This window comes from Fundulus heteroclitus, chromosome 15 (genome assembly GCF_011125445.2).
Source record: "Fundulus heteroclitus isolate FHET01 chromosome 15, MU-UCD_Fhet_4.1, whole genome shotgun sequence".
NCBI lineage: Eukaryota > Metazoa > Chordata > Actinopteri > Cyprinodontiformes > Fundulidae > Fundulus > Fundulus heteroclitus.
The window spans coordinates 13,960,727-13,978,856 of record NC_046375.1 but is presented as its reverse complement, the minus strand read 5'-3'; the positions used below and the strand labels follow the sequence as shown (position 1 = coordinate 13,978,856).

The following is an 18,130-nucleotide window of genomic DNA, read 5'->3' as shown; positions in this document are numbered from 1 at the left end:
CTGCTCCGTCCCTACTTTAACCCCATGTGTGCGCATGGCGCTCGGACACCAACCAGCTGGGTCCGGCCGCTCCACTCTCCGCGTCCAAAACAATCTTCAGGTATGACAACAGAACAAGAGTGGGAAGAAAGACGGGGCCGGGGGTCCACATCAAACGGAGCGAGCGAGGCGAAGAATAGGGCCAGATGCTGCTGAATGAACGCTCTGAATGAAGCAGCTTGTAAAGGAGAGCGCTGGCTCATGAATAGGGATGCCCAGCATTACTTATGCAGGCGCTGCGGGGCCGGACAGAAGGTGCGTGCTGGTGAATTGTCTCAAGGTGTGAGACCCGATCGGTTTCTGTCAGGTGGCTCTAGTAGCAACAAGGAGACAATGGCGTGAACGTACCTGTTCTTTGTGCCACGTTGGCTACAATTGTGAGTCACCTGAGGCCAGCTAACACACTTAAAAACAATCGGCTCAGCACTTTACATTCATCATGGCCATGTTTATATTATTTTGGGGCTTCCAAAGATTTATTTGCACCATTCATTTTGCTTGGAGGAGGGGAAATTTTGGAGATTTTAATTATTTTTTAAAAGCAAACATTGAATTCGTTTTTGATTTACTCCAATTCACTCAGGCAAAAAATATTTACCTTCATCTGACGGCTTTAATATAACTTAATCAACATGATGTTTGGTAAGCATGTCCTGGAAATTGCTGGAAAGCAGGTTTTCTCACTCCGACATGGAGTGAAATGGTGCCATCCTAAAAGGAAAGCCTGCTAGAAAGTCAGCACCTTCAAGCGCAGCTGAAATTTGGACCTGGTCATTCGGCCATGACCACAAGAAATATGTTCTGAGGCGTCAAGGGAATGATTTTGAAACCTAAGAGCTCCGTAACAGCTGTTAGCATTGTGGTCGTAGCTTCTCGTTGTGGGACTTTTTATAGTTTATGTTGTCTCATCTGTAATCCTCTAATGCATTTCCACCTTTTTAAAGAAAAAAAGCCCAGATTGTCTTCACTTGCCACACAACTCTGAAGCAAGTCTCCTTAGGAAGTCCCTAAGATCAGGTGTTTTCAGACTGCTGCATCTCGCTGGGGAGCAAAGTTTCTTTGGTTTCTGTCCTACCTAACTATTAGGAGTTTTTGTTTTAGAATTGACAACTTCATGTCTTCCACAGCTTCTCTTCCATACGGGGTCCCTCAGGGGTCAGTTCTCGGCCCTCTCTTATTTGCTCTTTACCTACTTCCCCTCAGTCGTGTTTTTAGGAAACATGGCATTTCATTTCACTATTATGCTGATGATTGTCAGATCTATTTCCCCTTGGCACAAAACAACACTGTCCAGACACTCACACACTGCCTCGAGGACATTAAAGCATGGCTGTCTCCGAACTTCCTTAGTCTAAATGAGAACAAGAGAGAAGTTATGTTGCTTGTACCGAGTTGCTGTCCCTCCCCAAACGTAGATCTTGGCTCACTGTCATTTTATCTCAGGAACTGTATCACCAATCTGGGGGTAAAGTTGGACTCTGATTTTAAATTTGAGAAACAGATCAGCAGTGTTCAGAAAAGTTTTTATCAACTTCTTCAAACAGCAAAGGTGACACTGCAAAAACATAACTAAAAATAAGTTAAAAGTTTTTTGAAACGAGTGTATTTGTACTTTATTTGAGCAGGTAAATAAGATAATCTGCCAATGGAATAAGATTTTTGCACTTAAAATAGGAAGAAATCATCTCCATCAACTTATTTTAAGTGCAGTATATCTAATTATCTTATTTTAAGGGTAAAATTACTCTTTCCATTGGCAGATAATCTCATTTACTTGCTCAAATCATGGACAAATACGCTCATTTCAAGTAAATTGTACTTATTTCTAGTTCTGTTTTTGCAGTGTGAAATCAATCTTAGTAAGCCTGACTTGGAGAAACCAGTCTATGCTTATATCAGAGTTAATCTTGACTACTGTAATACACTGTGTACAGGCATTAGCCAGACCTCTCTTGTCTGTCTGCAGCTTGTGCAGAACTCTGCTGCTCCTCTGCTAACTCAGACTCGTAGGCACGGCTATATCACTCCCCTCCTAGCATCCCTTCACTGGCTCCCTGTGAGCTACAGAATTAATTTTAAGCTTTTGTTATTTGTTTTTGAATGTTTGAACAACCTTGCTCCACCATATTTACGTGAGCTGATTCAGCCTTACTGCCCTCCCCGATCCCTTAGATCAGCTGATCAGCTACGGCTGACGGCCCCTAAAACTAGGCTGAAGCTCTTAACTTACCATTAACTATGAGACAGACCTCCTCTTTTCCTGTTTTTAAATCTCGTTCAAAAACGCACTTTTATTTCCTGGCTTTTAATACACTGTGATCTCGTCACGTATGGCATTTTAAAATACTCTTGCCGTCAATCTGTTTTTTTAGCTTTTGATGTATGTTTTTAACCTTTTCTTGTTTTAATGTACAGCACTTTTTGTCGCCCACGTGTTTTTAAAATGTGCTCTAGAAATAAAGCGGATTGCTTTCTTTGATTTTGTTTAAAATTTTCATTTAAAGATCAGCTATAGAGACATGATTGTATTTATCTGCATCATTTATTTTATTTTATTTTATTCGCATCTTAATTTAATCACGTTTTAACGTTTATGCTCCATTTTTGTGAAGCCCTTACTGATTATTTTAATCTGTGAAATATAAATATTGAATTAGCTACTATATTACTGTTGCTAGTGCTGAACGCACATTGAGGATGGCGAAAAGGAATATCGATTAACAAGATTAAAATATGATTACCTCAATTCAACAGCTAAACATCTGAAACCTGGACACAGATTGGGTGGCCCAACCCGACCCAACATAAAACTGGTGTTGGATGGATGAAGCAGGCTAATATTTTGCTTCTGGAGTAGCCTTTCCAAATCCTGGACTGCCTCTGGGGTAACGCTGGCTGGATATTTGAGCAGTTTCCTCCATAGAAATGGTGGAATTTATTTTAATAGGTCATTGTACTCAAGTAAAAGTACAGTTACTTTGATGAAATGTTACTTAAACACAAGTGAAGTTACCAGTGTAAAATGTCAGTCACGTAAAAATAAAAAAATGAGCAGAAGAAAGTCTGTCTTGTGTATTTCAGAAAAGAGGAGATATTGGTCTCAAGTTGTTTTTAATTAAAAGGAGCTCCTATATGAATGAAAATGCTGCTCAAAAATTAAACATGTTAACGTGCGACAATATGAATATTTCGAAGGTATTGTGTGTAATTTTAGCGACGACCGTCCCGCTGTGCTCAACTGGCTAAACAGCTCAAACACACTAGATGAACACTTTCAAACCGTGCGCCCTTTTGTAAACTGAACTCACTTTTTTAGCTATATTTTCAACAATACTCGATGTGCTTTCTTCTTTTTATGTGGTCAACTTCAGCTGTAGATGATGTTTTTGCTAGCGCCACTGATGTCCGATTGATGCGCCGCCATGTTGGGATCTGATAATGCTGACCGATGGATCACTGACTTCAAAAGGTAACAAAGTAAATATTTAAATCAAATCATACTCAAGTCCATGTTAAAGTGCAGCTTTAGCAAACTACTTAAAAAAGTACAAAGTACAGACAAATTGTACATAATTACAGTAATGCGAGTGAATGTTAGGTTCCACTCCTGCTTTAAGAACGGTTCACAACTTTTTTTTAAAGGGTGAGGTTTTTCTGAATGATATTCCAGAAGCTTAAAGTTCAACCAGTTTGGATGTATTTTAGATAATAGTCCTGGTGGAACGTCCAAATGTACCCAAATTCTAACGTCTGGGCTGTCGATTTGAGGTAAATGAATGGCCAATTTAGTAGAATTGATTACTGCAACGGTGTTTTCACAGGTCTGCCTAAAAAGTGGATCAGACAGCTGCAGCTGATCCAGAACGCTGCTGCCCGCGTCCTCACTAAGACTAAGAAAGTAGAGAACATAACCCCAGTTCTAAAGTCCTTACACTGGCTCCCTGTATATCAGAGAATAGACTTTAAAATACTTCTGTTAGTCTATAAATCCCTGAATGGCTTAGCACCTAAATACATCACAGACTTGTTATCAGTGTATCAACCCTCCAGATCATTAAGGTCTTCTGGCTCCAGCCTACTCTGCATACCTAGAACCAGAACTAAACAAGGAGAAGCAGCATTTAGTTCCTATGCTCCGCTTATCTGGAACAAACTTCCAGAAAACTGTAAAAGTGCGGAAAGCCTGAGTTCCTTTAAATCAAGATTAAAAACACATTTGTTAAAAATTGCCTTTGACTGTTCTAGTTAAACTGTTTTACTGTTTTAATGTTCTTTTTTGTTTCTACATTCTATCCCTACTTGCTTTTATTCTGTTTTATTTTCCTATATGTTAATCATATAAAGCACTTTGCATTGTCCCTGTACTGAATTGTGCTATATAAATACATTTGCCTTGCCTCGTCTTGACTCCTCCACAGTTATTGTAATTGGTCAAAAGGGCTCAATCTTCCGTTTCTGCTGACTATAAAACCTTCTCAAGTATATTGTATTATAGTTTGCATTGCCCAGGTAAGCAACTGCACATAATATTTATGTATGAATGTGTCGAACTTGGAGCAGAATCTGGAGTAATACGCGGTTTAAAAAGAGCAAAAAACTTTCCCACCTTGCGTAAATCTGAAGTCCTAAACAACTGATTTTTATACAGGCAAAGAGAAAATTATGACCACCAACACGCAATTAAAAAGATTATTGTCAAGTTGAGAGACACTGTAGAACCTTCAGCACCACTTGTGGAAACTTTTAGCTACACATCTCTAAATATTAGAGCCTTCTGTTGAGATATCAACAATTAATTCAAACTTGCAAACCCAATTTGCTTTGTTTTTGCTGACGGTCCTTATGTTGTAGTTCCCAGTATATCAGCACACAGGTGAGCAAGTAGTTTGTCGCTTTATTGTTGTCAGCATCATAGGACATGGTGTATTGTTTGCTCATTTAATACAGGAATGACTTAGTAATAGTTTAGGGGTCCGCATCCGCAAAGTTGACCCAGTCACAAATATGCTTGCATGCAAAACATAAAACAGAGTGCTTAAAACTTACAAAAAATACTACTTTTTAGATATTTGGAAATAGCTGTTTGGACAAAAAAAACAAAACAAAAAATAATAATAATAAATCGCACTTTAAAATACACTAATCACACAGTTCTTATAAAATGGAATTGACATAATTAGCCTATTTAAAAGAGAAGCAAAACAGAATAATTTAGGTAAATTATCTCTCTGATGTGGCTTAATGAAAACAAACACCTAGCTGCCAATTTCTGATGGGCCATCTTTCATCTGAATGGACACAAAGACTTGAAACCCACGTCTTATTGAGCAGTCTGATTGTAAATTCACAGATTTGGCCAAATTTCCAAGACAAACACAAAAAACCTGCCAACAAACCCTTCAGATATCTATGCACCCCCTGGCACACGCTGCCAATTACCATGATCTCAAAAGCGCTAATGGAATCTTGAGCCGTCATAAAAGTAAATAATTAAATTAAAAGGGGCTCTTGTGTCATTGTTCGCTGCATTCGGACCCATTAGAACCTCCAGTATTCTCATGGTAATTGAATGTTTCTGTTTTTCTTTTTTTTTTTTTTTGTCTCGTAATGAATTCTGTGTTTTCCGTCCAAACAGAGTTGTTCAGACATTTGTGTAGGTTCTGGCAGAGAAACAAAGACGTACATTAGGAGCCATTGTCGGCCCCTTCCCCGCGATTATTAAAGTAAACATGAAACCCTGAAGAGGCATCGCACACAGCTGCACGCACTTGAGCTTGTGTTTGTGAAGAGGGAGAAAAGGCCAAGCAACCCTCAAGACTTTGTCAGAGATGATCCCATTATTCCAAGCATCTCAAGAGTGGAGGGGCGCCGCGCGGGCTGATGGGGCTTTGAAGATCCACCGTTTGGCACACAGCTCATCCGCCTGATGAGAACCGGGGTGGAGGTGGGGGTGGGGGGGGGCAGATTTGGCATGAGATAAAATGTTTCAGCAAAGATTGACAAATGAAGTGCTCGCTACCCGAGGCCCGCGCTTTAATTTGTGCCGCCGTTATACTTCCAAGTCCCTTTTTAGAAAAAAATATTTAGACTGTTCTGGGAAGATAAATGTCCCGTTTGTCCAACATGAGCATCTAAATTCTCATAAAATAGAAATAAATCTTTAAACTCAGTAACACAGAGCCCTACATTATAGGTGGCACTCGTCGTAAAGATGTCTCCAAATCCATTAAAAGAAATTGTTTCTATGGAAAACCAAGATGCCACTTTTTGTAGCAGTTCTCAAACTCTGAGCTTTGGTCATTTTTAAAAATCCTCTTCCTTACTATCCTTTCCTGCATTGTTTATCGCATTTCCAGGTGTTTTAGTGTTTTTTTTAAATCACTGCTCTGACCGCCAAAGTGGGCAAGTTCAAGCAGCTGAATTTCTTGCTGCTACTTCCTGAGTTATGAAGACTTACACACATCTGCCTTATTTTAATTTAATTTTCTCTCCTCTTTGCCATGGTGAAGTGTGGCTAAAAGACACACGCCTCTGTGCCACATGATATTTATACCCTCTGGAAACAGAAAGTTGGGGATCACTTACTAAAATGTTCCTGGACATTCTGATCAACTTAAAAAATGAAGAGTATAAAATAAAAATGCAACAATTGCATTTATTTTATAGGAACTGTCAAGGTCGCCAATGATTGACAGATGACTGACATAAACATACAGGAGATCGAGGGCTGGAGTTGGACACGCCTGCACGAAATAAATGGACATCCTAAAATTTCCAGAGTGAGATTTTTGATACTTCAATTGGAAGATATGTTAATTTTAAAAGGTTAACCTTTAATTTGTCTAATTTTGGAAGTCCTAACTTTCATCTTTAAATGTTAGTGTCATTTTTTGTTTTCAATTACATTTGATCTGCGGACCTTCTTCAAACTGCTTATCGATGATTTAAAATCCATCCATATCAACACAGTTTAATTATTCAAATCCATCCAATAAAAACTGAAACCAGTTGTTTGTTATTTAACGGTGTCGGAGATCAAAGTGAAGTCTGGCCCTTTCTAAAAAAATAAAAAGAACTTAAACTACTTTAGTAACAGATTAATTTAATTTTACAGCTTTTTAAACATCATCATTCATTGTGCTTTCTAAGATTTACTTAGACTGGAAAATTTTGCATTTAATGAGCTGAAACCAGATGTTTCTGGAAAGATTAATAGTTGAGTAGTTAAGATCTTTTTGTGGCTGTGGATAAAATATATTCTTTATAAATATATCTTCTTGCTCCTCCCTCCTGCTAAAGCGAATCAATAATAACTTGTAGCGGTCCATAATCTGTGCTTAAAATCAGGAGGTGGTTTGAGAGCATAAAACACTTCAGATGTTTAATGTTTCAGGCGTTTCTTTGGGTAAAAGCAACGACAGAATGCAGGAAACCGAACAGCTGTTTTAAAATCAACTTCATCTGCTGGTAAATTATAATTTTGCTAATGCCATATTGACCATATTATGTTTGTTTGCATCATAATTATAATAAAATAAATAGTATGTGACTGAAAGTGTTTTTTTTGCATGTATATCATGTTCCTTTTCCATTATATCTGATAACCGTTTGATGAGTTTGTAAGTTTGACAGCAGCGATTGAAGCTTCAAACGTATTCAAATTTCAGGACCTCAGGAAACCCAAAACAAAAATCAGTGAAACGGGCGACCAACCCAACAAATCAGAGTCCAATTAAATCCACAGCCTTGTTGCCGGTATACACATCACTAATAAACTTAATTTTTCCCTCAGACTGTTTCAGGCAGCAAACTGAAAACTGTCGAACTCTGGATCTGTCATAGAAAAGAAATCACCCATTAAACTGCTGGAAGCTCTACAACTGTTCATTTTATCTGGATTTATAACAATTAAAGCTTTGGGTTCTTCTAAAATATTTCTTGTAACATCAGAAAACAGGAACTGGAAAAAAAAAAAGGGGAAAACGTTTTCTTGCTTTCATGATTAAGCTGAGGCCCAGATCCGTCCATCTAGGGGTCTGGAATGTTACAACACCTGGATTTATCTCAAATTTGAGTTTATAACACCAGAAGTAGCTGTGCTAAAGTAACCGTCTCCTAGTTTGTGGGGTTCATCAAGTGCATGCGAGTATTTTTTAAAGTACTGGACCATCACATGTCCAGCAACAGCAGCCGTGGATCTTCTACCACTTCTTTGACCTTGCGCAAGAAAGTGACCGCTTCCCTGCCATCGATGAGCCGATGGTCGTAGGTCAGCGCTACGTACATCATGGGTCGGACCTCGACCTGCCAAGACAAGAGCGTTTCTTTTACTTCCTTTAAATAGCTGGACCAGCAGATCTTATTTCTTCTGCATTATGACTTTCTGCCCTGCAGGTTGATTCTTTTCTTTCTCACCTTTCCGTTGACGGCCACAGGTCTGTCGAAGATGCCATGCATGCCAAGAATGGCCGACTGCGGCGGGTTAATGATGGGTGTGCCGAACAAGGAGCCAAACACGCCACCGTTGCTGATGGTGAACGTTCCTCCATCCATGTCTTCAACAGCAAGCTCGTTTCTTTGAGCCTGAGGAGCAAAAGAGTTAGACACTTCTTCTGTAGTAATAATAAAACAAATGTTGGCTATTTAACACGTTTACCTTTTCTCCCAGCGTATTTATGGCTTTCTCAATCTCAGAGAAGTTCATGGCCTCGACATTACGTAGCACTGGCACAACGAGTCCCTACGAGGCGAAAGGCAGGAACTACATCAAAGCTGTCCAGAGTTTAGCAGCGATAAACTTTTAAAACTGAAAAAATGCCATACTTTTGGGGTTGCCACGGCAATACTAATGTCCACATAGTCTCTGTAGATAATCTCCTTGGTTGAATCGTCAATAACTGTAGGAAAACAAAATATTGGGTACGCAGTTGAATGAGAAAACAAGTTTGAGCCAAACACTGATGCCCAAATAAGGTCAGCTTTCAGGAGGAATTTAAGCCTGAGGAGAAGAACATGTTCAAACCAAACCCTTACGATTCTCCCAATGCAAGAAAAACTGCTGCAGTGCATTGAAAAAAAAAAAAGTATTCAACCCCCTTCAACTATTCCACATTAGATCACGTTACAACCACAAACGTAGGTGTAGGCAATGGGGTTTTATGTGGTAGACCAACCCTGATTGTGAAGTGGAAAGAAAATAAGAAGAAAATGAAAAGTGAGGTACATTTGCATTCAGCCCAATTTACTCCGATACCCTTTAATAAAAATCCAATGCAGCCCATTAAGTTAACAGGCCACAAGCGTGGCCTGTTAACTTAATCTGTCTATCTGCTGTAGACAGATGAGATCAAAACGGAACTTTTTTGACCTTTAAGCAAAATGTTTTGCTGAAAAGATCACTGCACCTGCACCCTTGACACACCATGCCTGTGGTGAAACATCATGCTGAGGGGACGGAAAGCTGAATAGAGGCTGTTAGAGGCTGGACCCAGGAAAAAGCAGTTAAATCCGCGGTTGTGATGTGGCAACATGTGGAAAGGTTTAAAGGGTTTTAATGCCTCTCTAAGGTGATTTATATAAAAGCTGAATGGGTATCTTCAGATGGAAGTTGCTCGTTTTAACTCACCAGCGTTGACAGCGGGTTGATCCATCAGAGCATGTGAAGCCGCCTTAGCAAAAGCCGACATAAAACCCAATTTGACGTTGTGCTTCTGGAAGAACGCCTCCTTGTAGAGTTTCCTCATTTCCTTGATGTTACTGGAAAAGATGGCAGGAACATGACAGCAGATCCCATCAGACAGCACAGAGGCTTGTAATAAGACTTACCTCGAGCGGTCCCTTGGACTCACCTCATGTCTACTTCGTTGAAGGTGGTCAGCATGGCGCACGTGATCTGAGCTTCCTTCAGCCTTTGAGCAATCCTCAGCCTCATACGGCTCATCTTCACCTGGAGGCATGAAACAAACCGGACACACGTGAGTTGTATTCCTCTAAATATGGTGATAAATTTGGCTTTAATGGGGGGGGGGGGGGGGGGGGAATCCACTGATGTGCCCTCAGCATGTGTGTTACCCTGTTTTCTCCTCTGACTCCCTCTGCTGGAAGAGCAGGAGGTGCTGGAGCAGCAGGAGTGGGTTTGATGAGAGCAACTACATAAAGACAGGGACAAATAGCAGAACACAACAGTAATAATAATAAAAAGTAGAACCCTATTCATAACTGATGGTATAAATAGTTGAGATACACACTAGGTAGGGCTGAAGCAGGCAGTGGCGGTATTGGAGGCCAGGCAGCAGAGATGGAGGGCTGAGGTGGAGGTGCTGGATGAGTGACATCCTCTGTAGCCGGGGAGGGAGCAGCTTTGGCAGCGAGGGCAGCTAAGAATGGAGATATGAGTTAAATAATTTGTTTGATATTATTACAAATACAGCACCCCATGATAAAGATATGAAAAAAACCCGCCCTAAAACAAATAGCTATGAAGGTTTGTTTGTGTCTATCTTTGTTCAAGCTCACTGTTGTTATGTCTATAACATGAAGGCAAGACAAACATGCATCTCCATTTACAGAAAATACTGAACAGAAAGTGCAAAATTGAAATGCTTTTCATTACATTTATTTCCCATGACACAAGTAATGAAAATAAATATGAATGTTAGACATTTTTCCAGAATACATGCTTAAGGTAATTTTTTTTCCTGACATTCAGTGCTGCAACAAATATAGATGAATTATTTGAAAAACTTTCATACACATTTAATAGGTAACACATTGTTTGGACGGTACTGTATACATTTTTACCAGGTGGGGGCTATATCTGCTGTAGACTACTTTTTTGTCTGCAGTTATTATTTCCATTGATCAATGTCTATACCTTAAGTCTTTAGGCGAGAAGCTGGGTACGCCCTGGGGCAACCCAGAGAGAGACACAGGACAAACAACCACGCACACAAGCTCATACCTTAGGGCAATTTGTAGAGACAAATTAACCAATGCAATAAAAAATATGCCCTTTTATAAAGACATTTTCTTTTTGCTCGGGGTTCGGGTAGCAGTATTTTGCATTAAGCCGTGATTGATTTTCTTTACAACAACCATTGCAACAATCTAACATTGCTGTGTATGTTTTAAGACATATTTAATCTGGGTGAGTCGTAATCTTTAACCTTGAAGTTTTTTGACTAAAAGCTATTATTTTATCTTCATTGAGTTAGAGAAAAAACATTTTATCCACTCATTTATATTATGGACACACTCTTTCAGTCAGTATAAGTGATTATTTTCATATAATATAAAATAATATAAAGTTGTATGTCATCAGCATATAGCAAGAGATGCTGTAATACTCCATATTCTGAGCTAGTTGGAGCATATAGACACTGAGAAAAAGTGGTCTGAGAATGGAGCCTTGAGGATCCCCATATGTGATTTTTGTTCACTCAGATTTATAATTACTAAAGGACAGAATATATCAAGGAAGATCTAAACCAGTTTGGACCTTACTATACAATCCTACTCACGTTTCCAGTCTATCATGCAGTACGTTATATAACAAAGATAACCACATCAGTAGCTTGGTCGACGTAAAACCTCAAAACATAATACTGTTAAAATAACCCAACCTCCTGTCCGTAGTTTGAACAGGGGAGTTCCTGGTTCCACTCTTCCTCCGTCAGGGACCAGCAGCTCCTCGATTACACCAGCTACAGGAGTGGGAACTTGAACTGATGTCTGTAAGAGCAGATATGTTTTAAATAGATTGACAGCAAAACGAACAAACCAACAAGTAAAAGACAAATATGTTTAAGTTTAATTTTCCATATCAAACCTTGTCAGTCTCGACTTCACACACCACTTCATCTTCTGTTACGGAGTCACCCACCACTTAGATAAACAAATCAAAACAACGTCAACAGTGTTTTATATACAGATTTTATATATATATATATATAGATATATATATATATATATATATATATATATATATATATATATATATATATATATATATAATTCAAATTGAAAAATACTAACCTTTCTCCCACCTTACATCGCCCTCTGTAATTGACTCAGCAAATGCAGGAGTGTTGACTGTGACCAATTCATCCTCTGCACAGGAGAGACAAAAAAAAATTTAATATATATATATTTATAGATATATATATATTAATATAGTATATATATATATATATATATATATATATAATATTATATATATATTATATATATTATATCTCTATATTACTATATACATATATTATATACATATCCATATATATATATTAACTATACATATATACACATATACATATATAGTATATATACATATATATATAATATATACAATATATACCATATATATAATAAATAATATATATATATACATATATATATAATATAAATATATATATCTATACATATATAGAATATATATACATTTATAGTTATATATCCATATAGATACATATCTATATAAGAATATATATATATATATATAATACATATATATACATATATATTATGTATACATATATATACATATATAATATAATATATATATATATATATATATATATATATATATATATATATATATAAATAAATTAGAGCTGTCATGATTACAAAAAAGTGAAATGAGAGTCGGTTTTAAACAGCATACTGAGACTTATACATACTGTAAACAGCAGATGTCCTGAAATGTCTGCGAGAGTACACATCTGATGGGGCCAGAAATCCACACCTAAATGTCAAGAAGAAGATATACTCAGCAAAACCTTTCCATAAAATAAAACACATGTAAGCAACTATTTTAACTGAGCTGCTAATAAAAGTTTTATTAGGGTGTTAACTCACTATATATGTCATTTAATCCATTTAATTTTATTTTTTTAGGTTAATAATGAAGTGTACGATGGTGCGACACAAAAAAAAAAAAAAAAAAAAACAGGCAAATGTTCAAAGAGCTTACGGCTGAGATTTCCTGTAAATGAGTTGGCTGCAAAGTGAGAGACCTGAAAGTAATGAAAGGAAGATGAAGTCAAGGAGGGGGAAAAGTCTTTAAAATCTTTCAACCATGTAAAAAAAAAAGCAGCATTACTAACTTTCCGAAATAGTTGTGGTTACCAAATGCAGCTGGAAATAATCTTACCTGACACATTTTGTTGAATCCCCAAATTATGAACCTTAAAAAAAGGATAACAAGAGTATTAGATTCATTAATTTCCACATAGCTATTAGTGCTCCCCTATAATAATGCCAAAAATACAAACAGGCTTAAATCATGGTAGATACACATTTTTTAATGACAAAACGACCTACTTTAGCCTCATATAAATTTCCAGACATCTCAGTCTCTTTTACATATTTTATAAGCACAAAACTTGGCAGTGAATTTATTGCAGATGTCTACAGTGGTCAGGCTTTAAATATGAAACCTACAAAATCCACACGTCTGAAAGACAGGAAGAAAGTAAGAATAGTGGACCATTGATGGACAGATCTTTGCCACACAAATGGATGATAGAAAAGTGGATGGACGAATAGATGAATGCATGCATAGAAACTTTTAGATAACAAGATAGATGAATATGAATATTTTTATATGCTTATTAATAGCTGGAAAGGACATTTCCAAACTACATAGAAGCTCTGTTAAATAAGTGTTTTTTATGGGAGCTTGAAGACCTCAGGGTGCCGTTCTATGCTGCTGTTCTCCAACATGGGCTTTGGAGATTTTGTTTAGCTTTCTTAATATCCTCCTCACTGTGCATAGTAGCTAAATGAACTTAGGTGACCATCTTGTTTGTCACAGATCCAGATGATTTTAGCTTTTTAAATACTGGTGAGTATTGATATGGCCACATTCAGGCAAGCAGCTATTGACCTATAGCCATTACCTGACTTACATGGTACATTTAAACTCCAGTAAACAGGCATTTAAATTATTAGTATTATTATAATTGTTATCATAATTCTAGCATAAGTCTAAATAAAAAAAATGTTGCAGTTACATTTATTTTAACTGTATTGCTAGGGGGCAATGGGATTGGCACTGGTGATCTTCTTTAAACATGCATAATTACTTTTATTTTCTTAATAAAAAGAATAGACATTAAAAAGCCTCAAAACATGTTGAGTAGAGATGCACCGATCCAGTTTTTTCCGATCCGATCCCGATACCTGGGCTGAGTGTATCGCCCGATACCCGATACTGATCCGATGTTACTGTTGAATGAATGAACCGTATACCTCGCCATGTGAGTAAAGGCTTCAGGCTTGATGTACACAGTGTTAAAAAAAAAAAGGTCCGGGTGCTCTTTAGCATGGTGCCTTTGGAGGTGTTTATTTAAGTTTGTGGTGTTGAATTTACCAACTTTATCACCAAACCTCGCAATTTTCGTGTTGCAGATATTGCATGTTGCAGTCGGACCTGTTGGTGTATCAAGTTTGAAATGTTTCCAAATAGCGGACTTGGCTCGGTCCGGCGCTTGCTCCATGTTGCCCTGAGATTGCTCATCAAGGCTGTGCATGATGACGTAACCGCCGTTACAAATTACGCAAGTTACAAATTGAAGTTACTAGATTGCTGTAACTGTATTGCTGTGTATCATAGTAATAATAATAAAAAAAAGAAATAACTGGATGGGAATGCTCAGGGGCGGTTCTAGACAGGGGCCAACAGGGGCCCATGCCCCTGTAGAAATGGCCCTGGCCCCTGTTATGGCCCCTGTACTAAAAGCATGATGTTAAATAAACTTCTCATAATTATTTGCAATGGCAAAGAAACCATAACTGATTGGTCACTTTGACCAATATTATTTTTTACCTATACAGCTTTACTCTAAAAAGAATTTAAAACTTAAGATGAATCACATTTAGCTTTAGCCGTATTGAGCAGGGGGCAAAGTTTTCAACTGCTAGGGGTCTGAAACCTGCAGTTCCAGAGCCACAAGTGCCTCACTTAATATTATTACACAGTTAAATATTACCGTTTTATTGTTTTTAATTTTTTTTGTTCTGTGCCCCTGTGAAAAAACACTGGCCCCACCTTGGCCCCCCTGGTAGATTTGGTCTAGAACCGCCCCTGGGAATGCTGGATCGGCGTCATTCATCCGATGTCCGATCCAGCTAATTAGTCAACATCGGAGCCGATATTCGATCCAGGTATCGAATCAGTGCATCTCTAATGTTGAGTTGGGTAAATTAAGAGTTGGGTTAATACATAATTTATTTGTAGACATTTATTTTGTTACATCCCTACCTAAGGTGCCAATTTTTGTGTGTAACTGGAATTTTGCCAATCATTTTAAACCTTTAATGTCATCTCAAGATGATCATTTGGAATTGATGTAAAGTTAATCTAATCTACAGACTGTTTTAGGCGGCCAATCTATTTCTTAAGTGGTCCCAAACCCTTAAAGTGTAGCTATAAAAGGCTATTTCACAAAGTTAAATAACTATTGACCAGTGAGCTAATTGTTATACCTTATTGCTATTTTCTTGGCCCGTCCCAGACAGCAAACTCATTACATACAGACACTCTGTTCCTTGCAAACCACAACTTTAAAAATGGATTTTTCAATGAACATGACAAACAATTGTTGACTTCTGTTCAAAAGAAAATGCTACACTCTCACACAAGCTAAGCCACTTTTATTTTCCAGTGTGGCGGGTACAGACTGCTGTAAAGCTCCATCACTAGTGTACGCTATGACATGTTAATGACTCATTCCAGTGTGTGTATTTTCTGGGTGTGTGTATTTCCAGTGTTGTTCTGGTTTTTCCTGAAACCTTCGAGTTTGTCTTGTGGAGCCAGTCATGATAAAACTTTTTGGTGTGGGACGTCTGGGGGAGGGTGGAGTCGGCCAAACTGGAACCAAACTCGGTTCTTCAGTTCAGGCGCAGACATGCCGGCTAACAAGTTACATCAGTCTAAGTTAATTTTACAAAAAAACTGAGAGGGTATCGAGTTAGCTTTTGTGTTTAGATTATGCAGACAACACATTTTATGCTCTCAAATGCCTTCTACAAATGGTTGCATCAGCAGCATGTGAATCTGTGACCTATTATCCCAAATCTGTTTTAAATATGCTCTACAGCCCACTGATTACATTGAAATGGCTCCTGCCATGTAGCTGCAGGGCTTTCTGTAGCCATGAATCACCTTTTAGCATAAACTCTACTTCGATATAAGGCCACTCTTCTTTTCACCTTGTAGTTCAACGGCCACATTTTCTAACTCAGACACGGTTTCAACCGTCTGTTGTTTTGAGGTGCAGTTTAGGAATGTGAAGTTCATCCTCTTTCCACTTTGAGTAATGCACCACCACCCCTGGCAGCAAGCAACCCTGCAGGATGATGCTCACAGGTCTATGTTTGACACTTGATAGTGTTCTTAGGTTTGAAAGCTGCACTTTCACTTCTTAAAGCATCCTTCTGTTTATCTCAGGCTAAATCCAGACACCTCTGTGGTTCAACAACCAAAAAAAATAAAAATACTAGCCATGATTTTTTTAATTACAGCTCTCAGCATTGGAAAAACCCTCCTGAAGATTTGAGGGCAGTATTAAAAGCAAATAATAAAAAAAAAATAATGTTTTTAGCCTGGTGTTTACTTAAACCTGAGACTTTTTTTATGTTGTATATTTTGCTTTTTCTGTTTATAAAATCTTAACCTGTGTTTATATCTTCATTTGGTGGATAGAATACACCAAATGAAGATATAAACACAATTGTTTATATCTTCTGAGGAAACAATTGCATTTATATAAACAATAAATACAATTGTTTCCTCAGTTTTAGTTTTTTCTTTTTTGGACATTTTACTCCAGCCTTCTCTTAATATTTACGGCAAGGCATGGCACATTTATTTGTATAGCACATTCTTTCTTCGTTTTAATGTAAAGTAGTTCGACTCTCTGACTTCCTTGGACTCCATTATCCAGATTGCTCAGTTCAAACGAGTCCTTTCAAAGCAGGCAAAGAGAAAATACCAGTAAAACGTGATCACTAAGTAGTTAATATGCCCTCTTGTGAAGTTAAAAGTTTCCTCGGAGCTTCTTGACTGCTGGCCGCCGGCCTGCAGCTCGGTCTGTCTGGCTTACTTACCGGACTCGCCGCTGACAGGAACCGACCCAGCGTGCGGTAAACACACGGAGACCGGGACAGCATCTCGGTAGCGGCAGACTCCCTTTATTGCCGTGTTTATGGACGCTCTGGAGCAAACAAGTAAACGGAAGCGAACAGCGGCGCTCCCACTGGGAGGAACCACCGCCGCTGGCGCAGGAGGGGTGGGGCGGCTACACGGAGCGGGCGGTGCGGGAGTTGATATCAATTACACCCCACTACAGGAAGCAGCTTCTTCTCCCCAAATCAGGGATTCTGCGTATTTTCAATATATTTTATACCCCGACAGTTCTGACTTTATGGCAGCCATTTCTGCAGTGATTAGGCTTCAGATGTGGACTAGAGGAAGAGTGAAGGGAGGACGCATGGGTTGATGGATAAATAGATGGATATATTGTGGTAAACTTTTAGGCTTGGTTACAAGGGTCAGTAAATCTGCTGCATTCAATGGCAGAGGAAAAAACAACAGCAGCCCAACCACTACTCCTTGTGGAACACCACATTCAATTTTATTACATTTATATTAAAGTGGTTGTCCAATCTTAATTGCTTCTGTCAGGAAATGAGTATCTTGTTGCACTGGGAGGTAAAAACTATATCTGGTTATTACGATTACTGACCCAATAAGTGGGTTACGCAGAACTCCAATGTCCAATATTACAGACAGTATCTGTGAACAGCAACTTTCACCTCTTGTGACTGATTTTTAGTTTGATTTAGATCTGTACTTTGTTTGGGCCATTTAATACCATGAATATGCTCTGATCTCACGTATTCCATTGTAGCTCTGGCTTTATGCTTCGAGTCGCTGTCCTGCTAGAGGGTGAACATCTGCCAAAGTCAGAAGTCTTTTGCAGCCCAATATATTTTCTTCCAGAAACTCCACAGCATGATACTGCTGTCATTATGGCTCACCAATGGGATGGTGTTTAGGCTAATGTGCAGTTCCTGCCACACACAATTTGCA

General features: G+C 38.3%; 1 protein-coding gene across 1 annotated transcript; it reads right to left on the bottom strand.

The window, feature by feature from the left end:
- Nucleotides 1-4,916: 4,916 nt before the first annotated feature.
- On the bottom strand, nt 4,917-17,380 carry LOC105929491 (dihydrolipoyllysine-residue succinyltransferase component of 2-oxoglutarate dehydrogenase complex, mitochondrial). Its single transcript, XM_021318873.2, has 15 exons — nt 17,146-17,380; nt 13,187-13,220; nt 13,007-13,049; nt 12,714-12,778; nt 12,073-12,147; nt 11,867-11,922; nt 11,661-11,769; nt 10,287-10,415; nt 10,111-10,187; nt 9,888-9,985; nt 9,665-9,795; nt 8,863-8,936; nt 8,696-8,779; nt 8,455-8,622; nt 4,917-8,343 (listed from the first exon to the last, which is right to left on the bottom strand). The coding sequence occupies exons 1-15, from the start codon at nt 17,206-17,208 to the stop codon at nt 8,209-8,211; spliced, it is 1,341 nt and encodes a 446-aa protein (XP_021174548.2). The 5' UTR covers nt 17,209-17,380; the 3' UTR covers nt 4,917-8,208.
- Nucleotides 17,381-18,130: the final 750 nt, after the last annotated feature.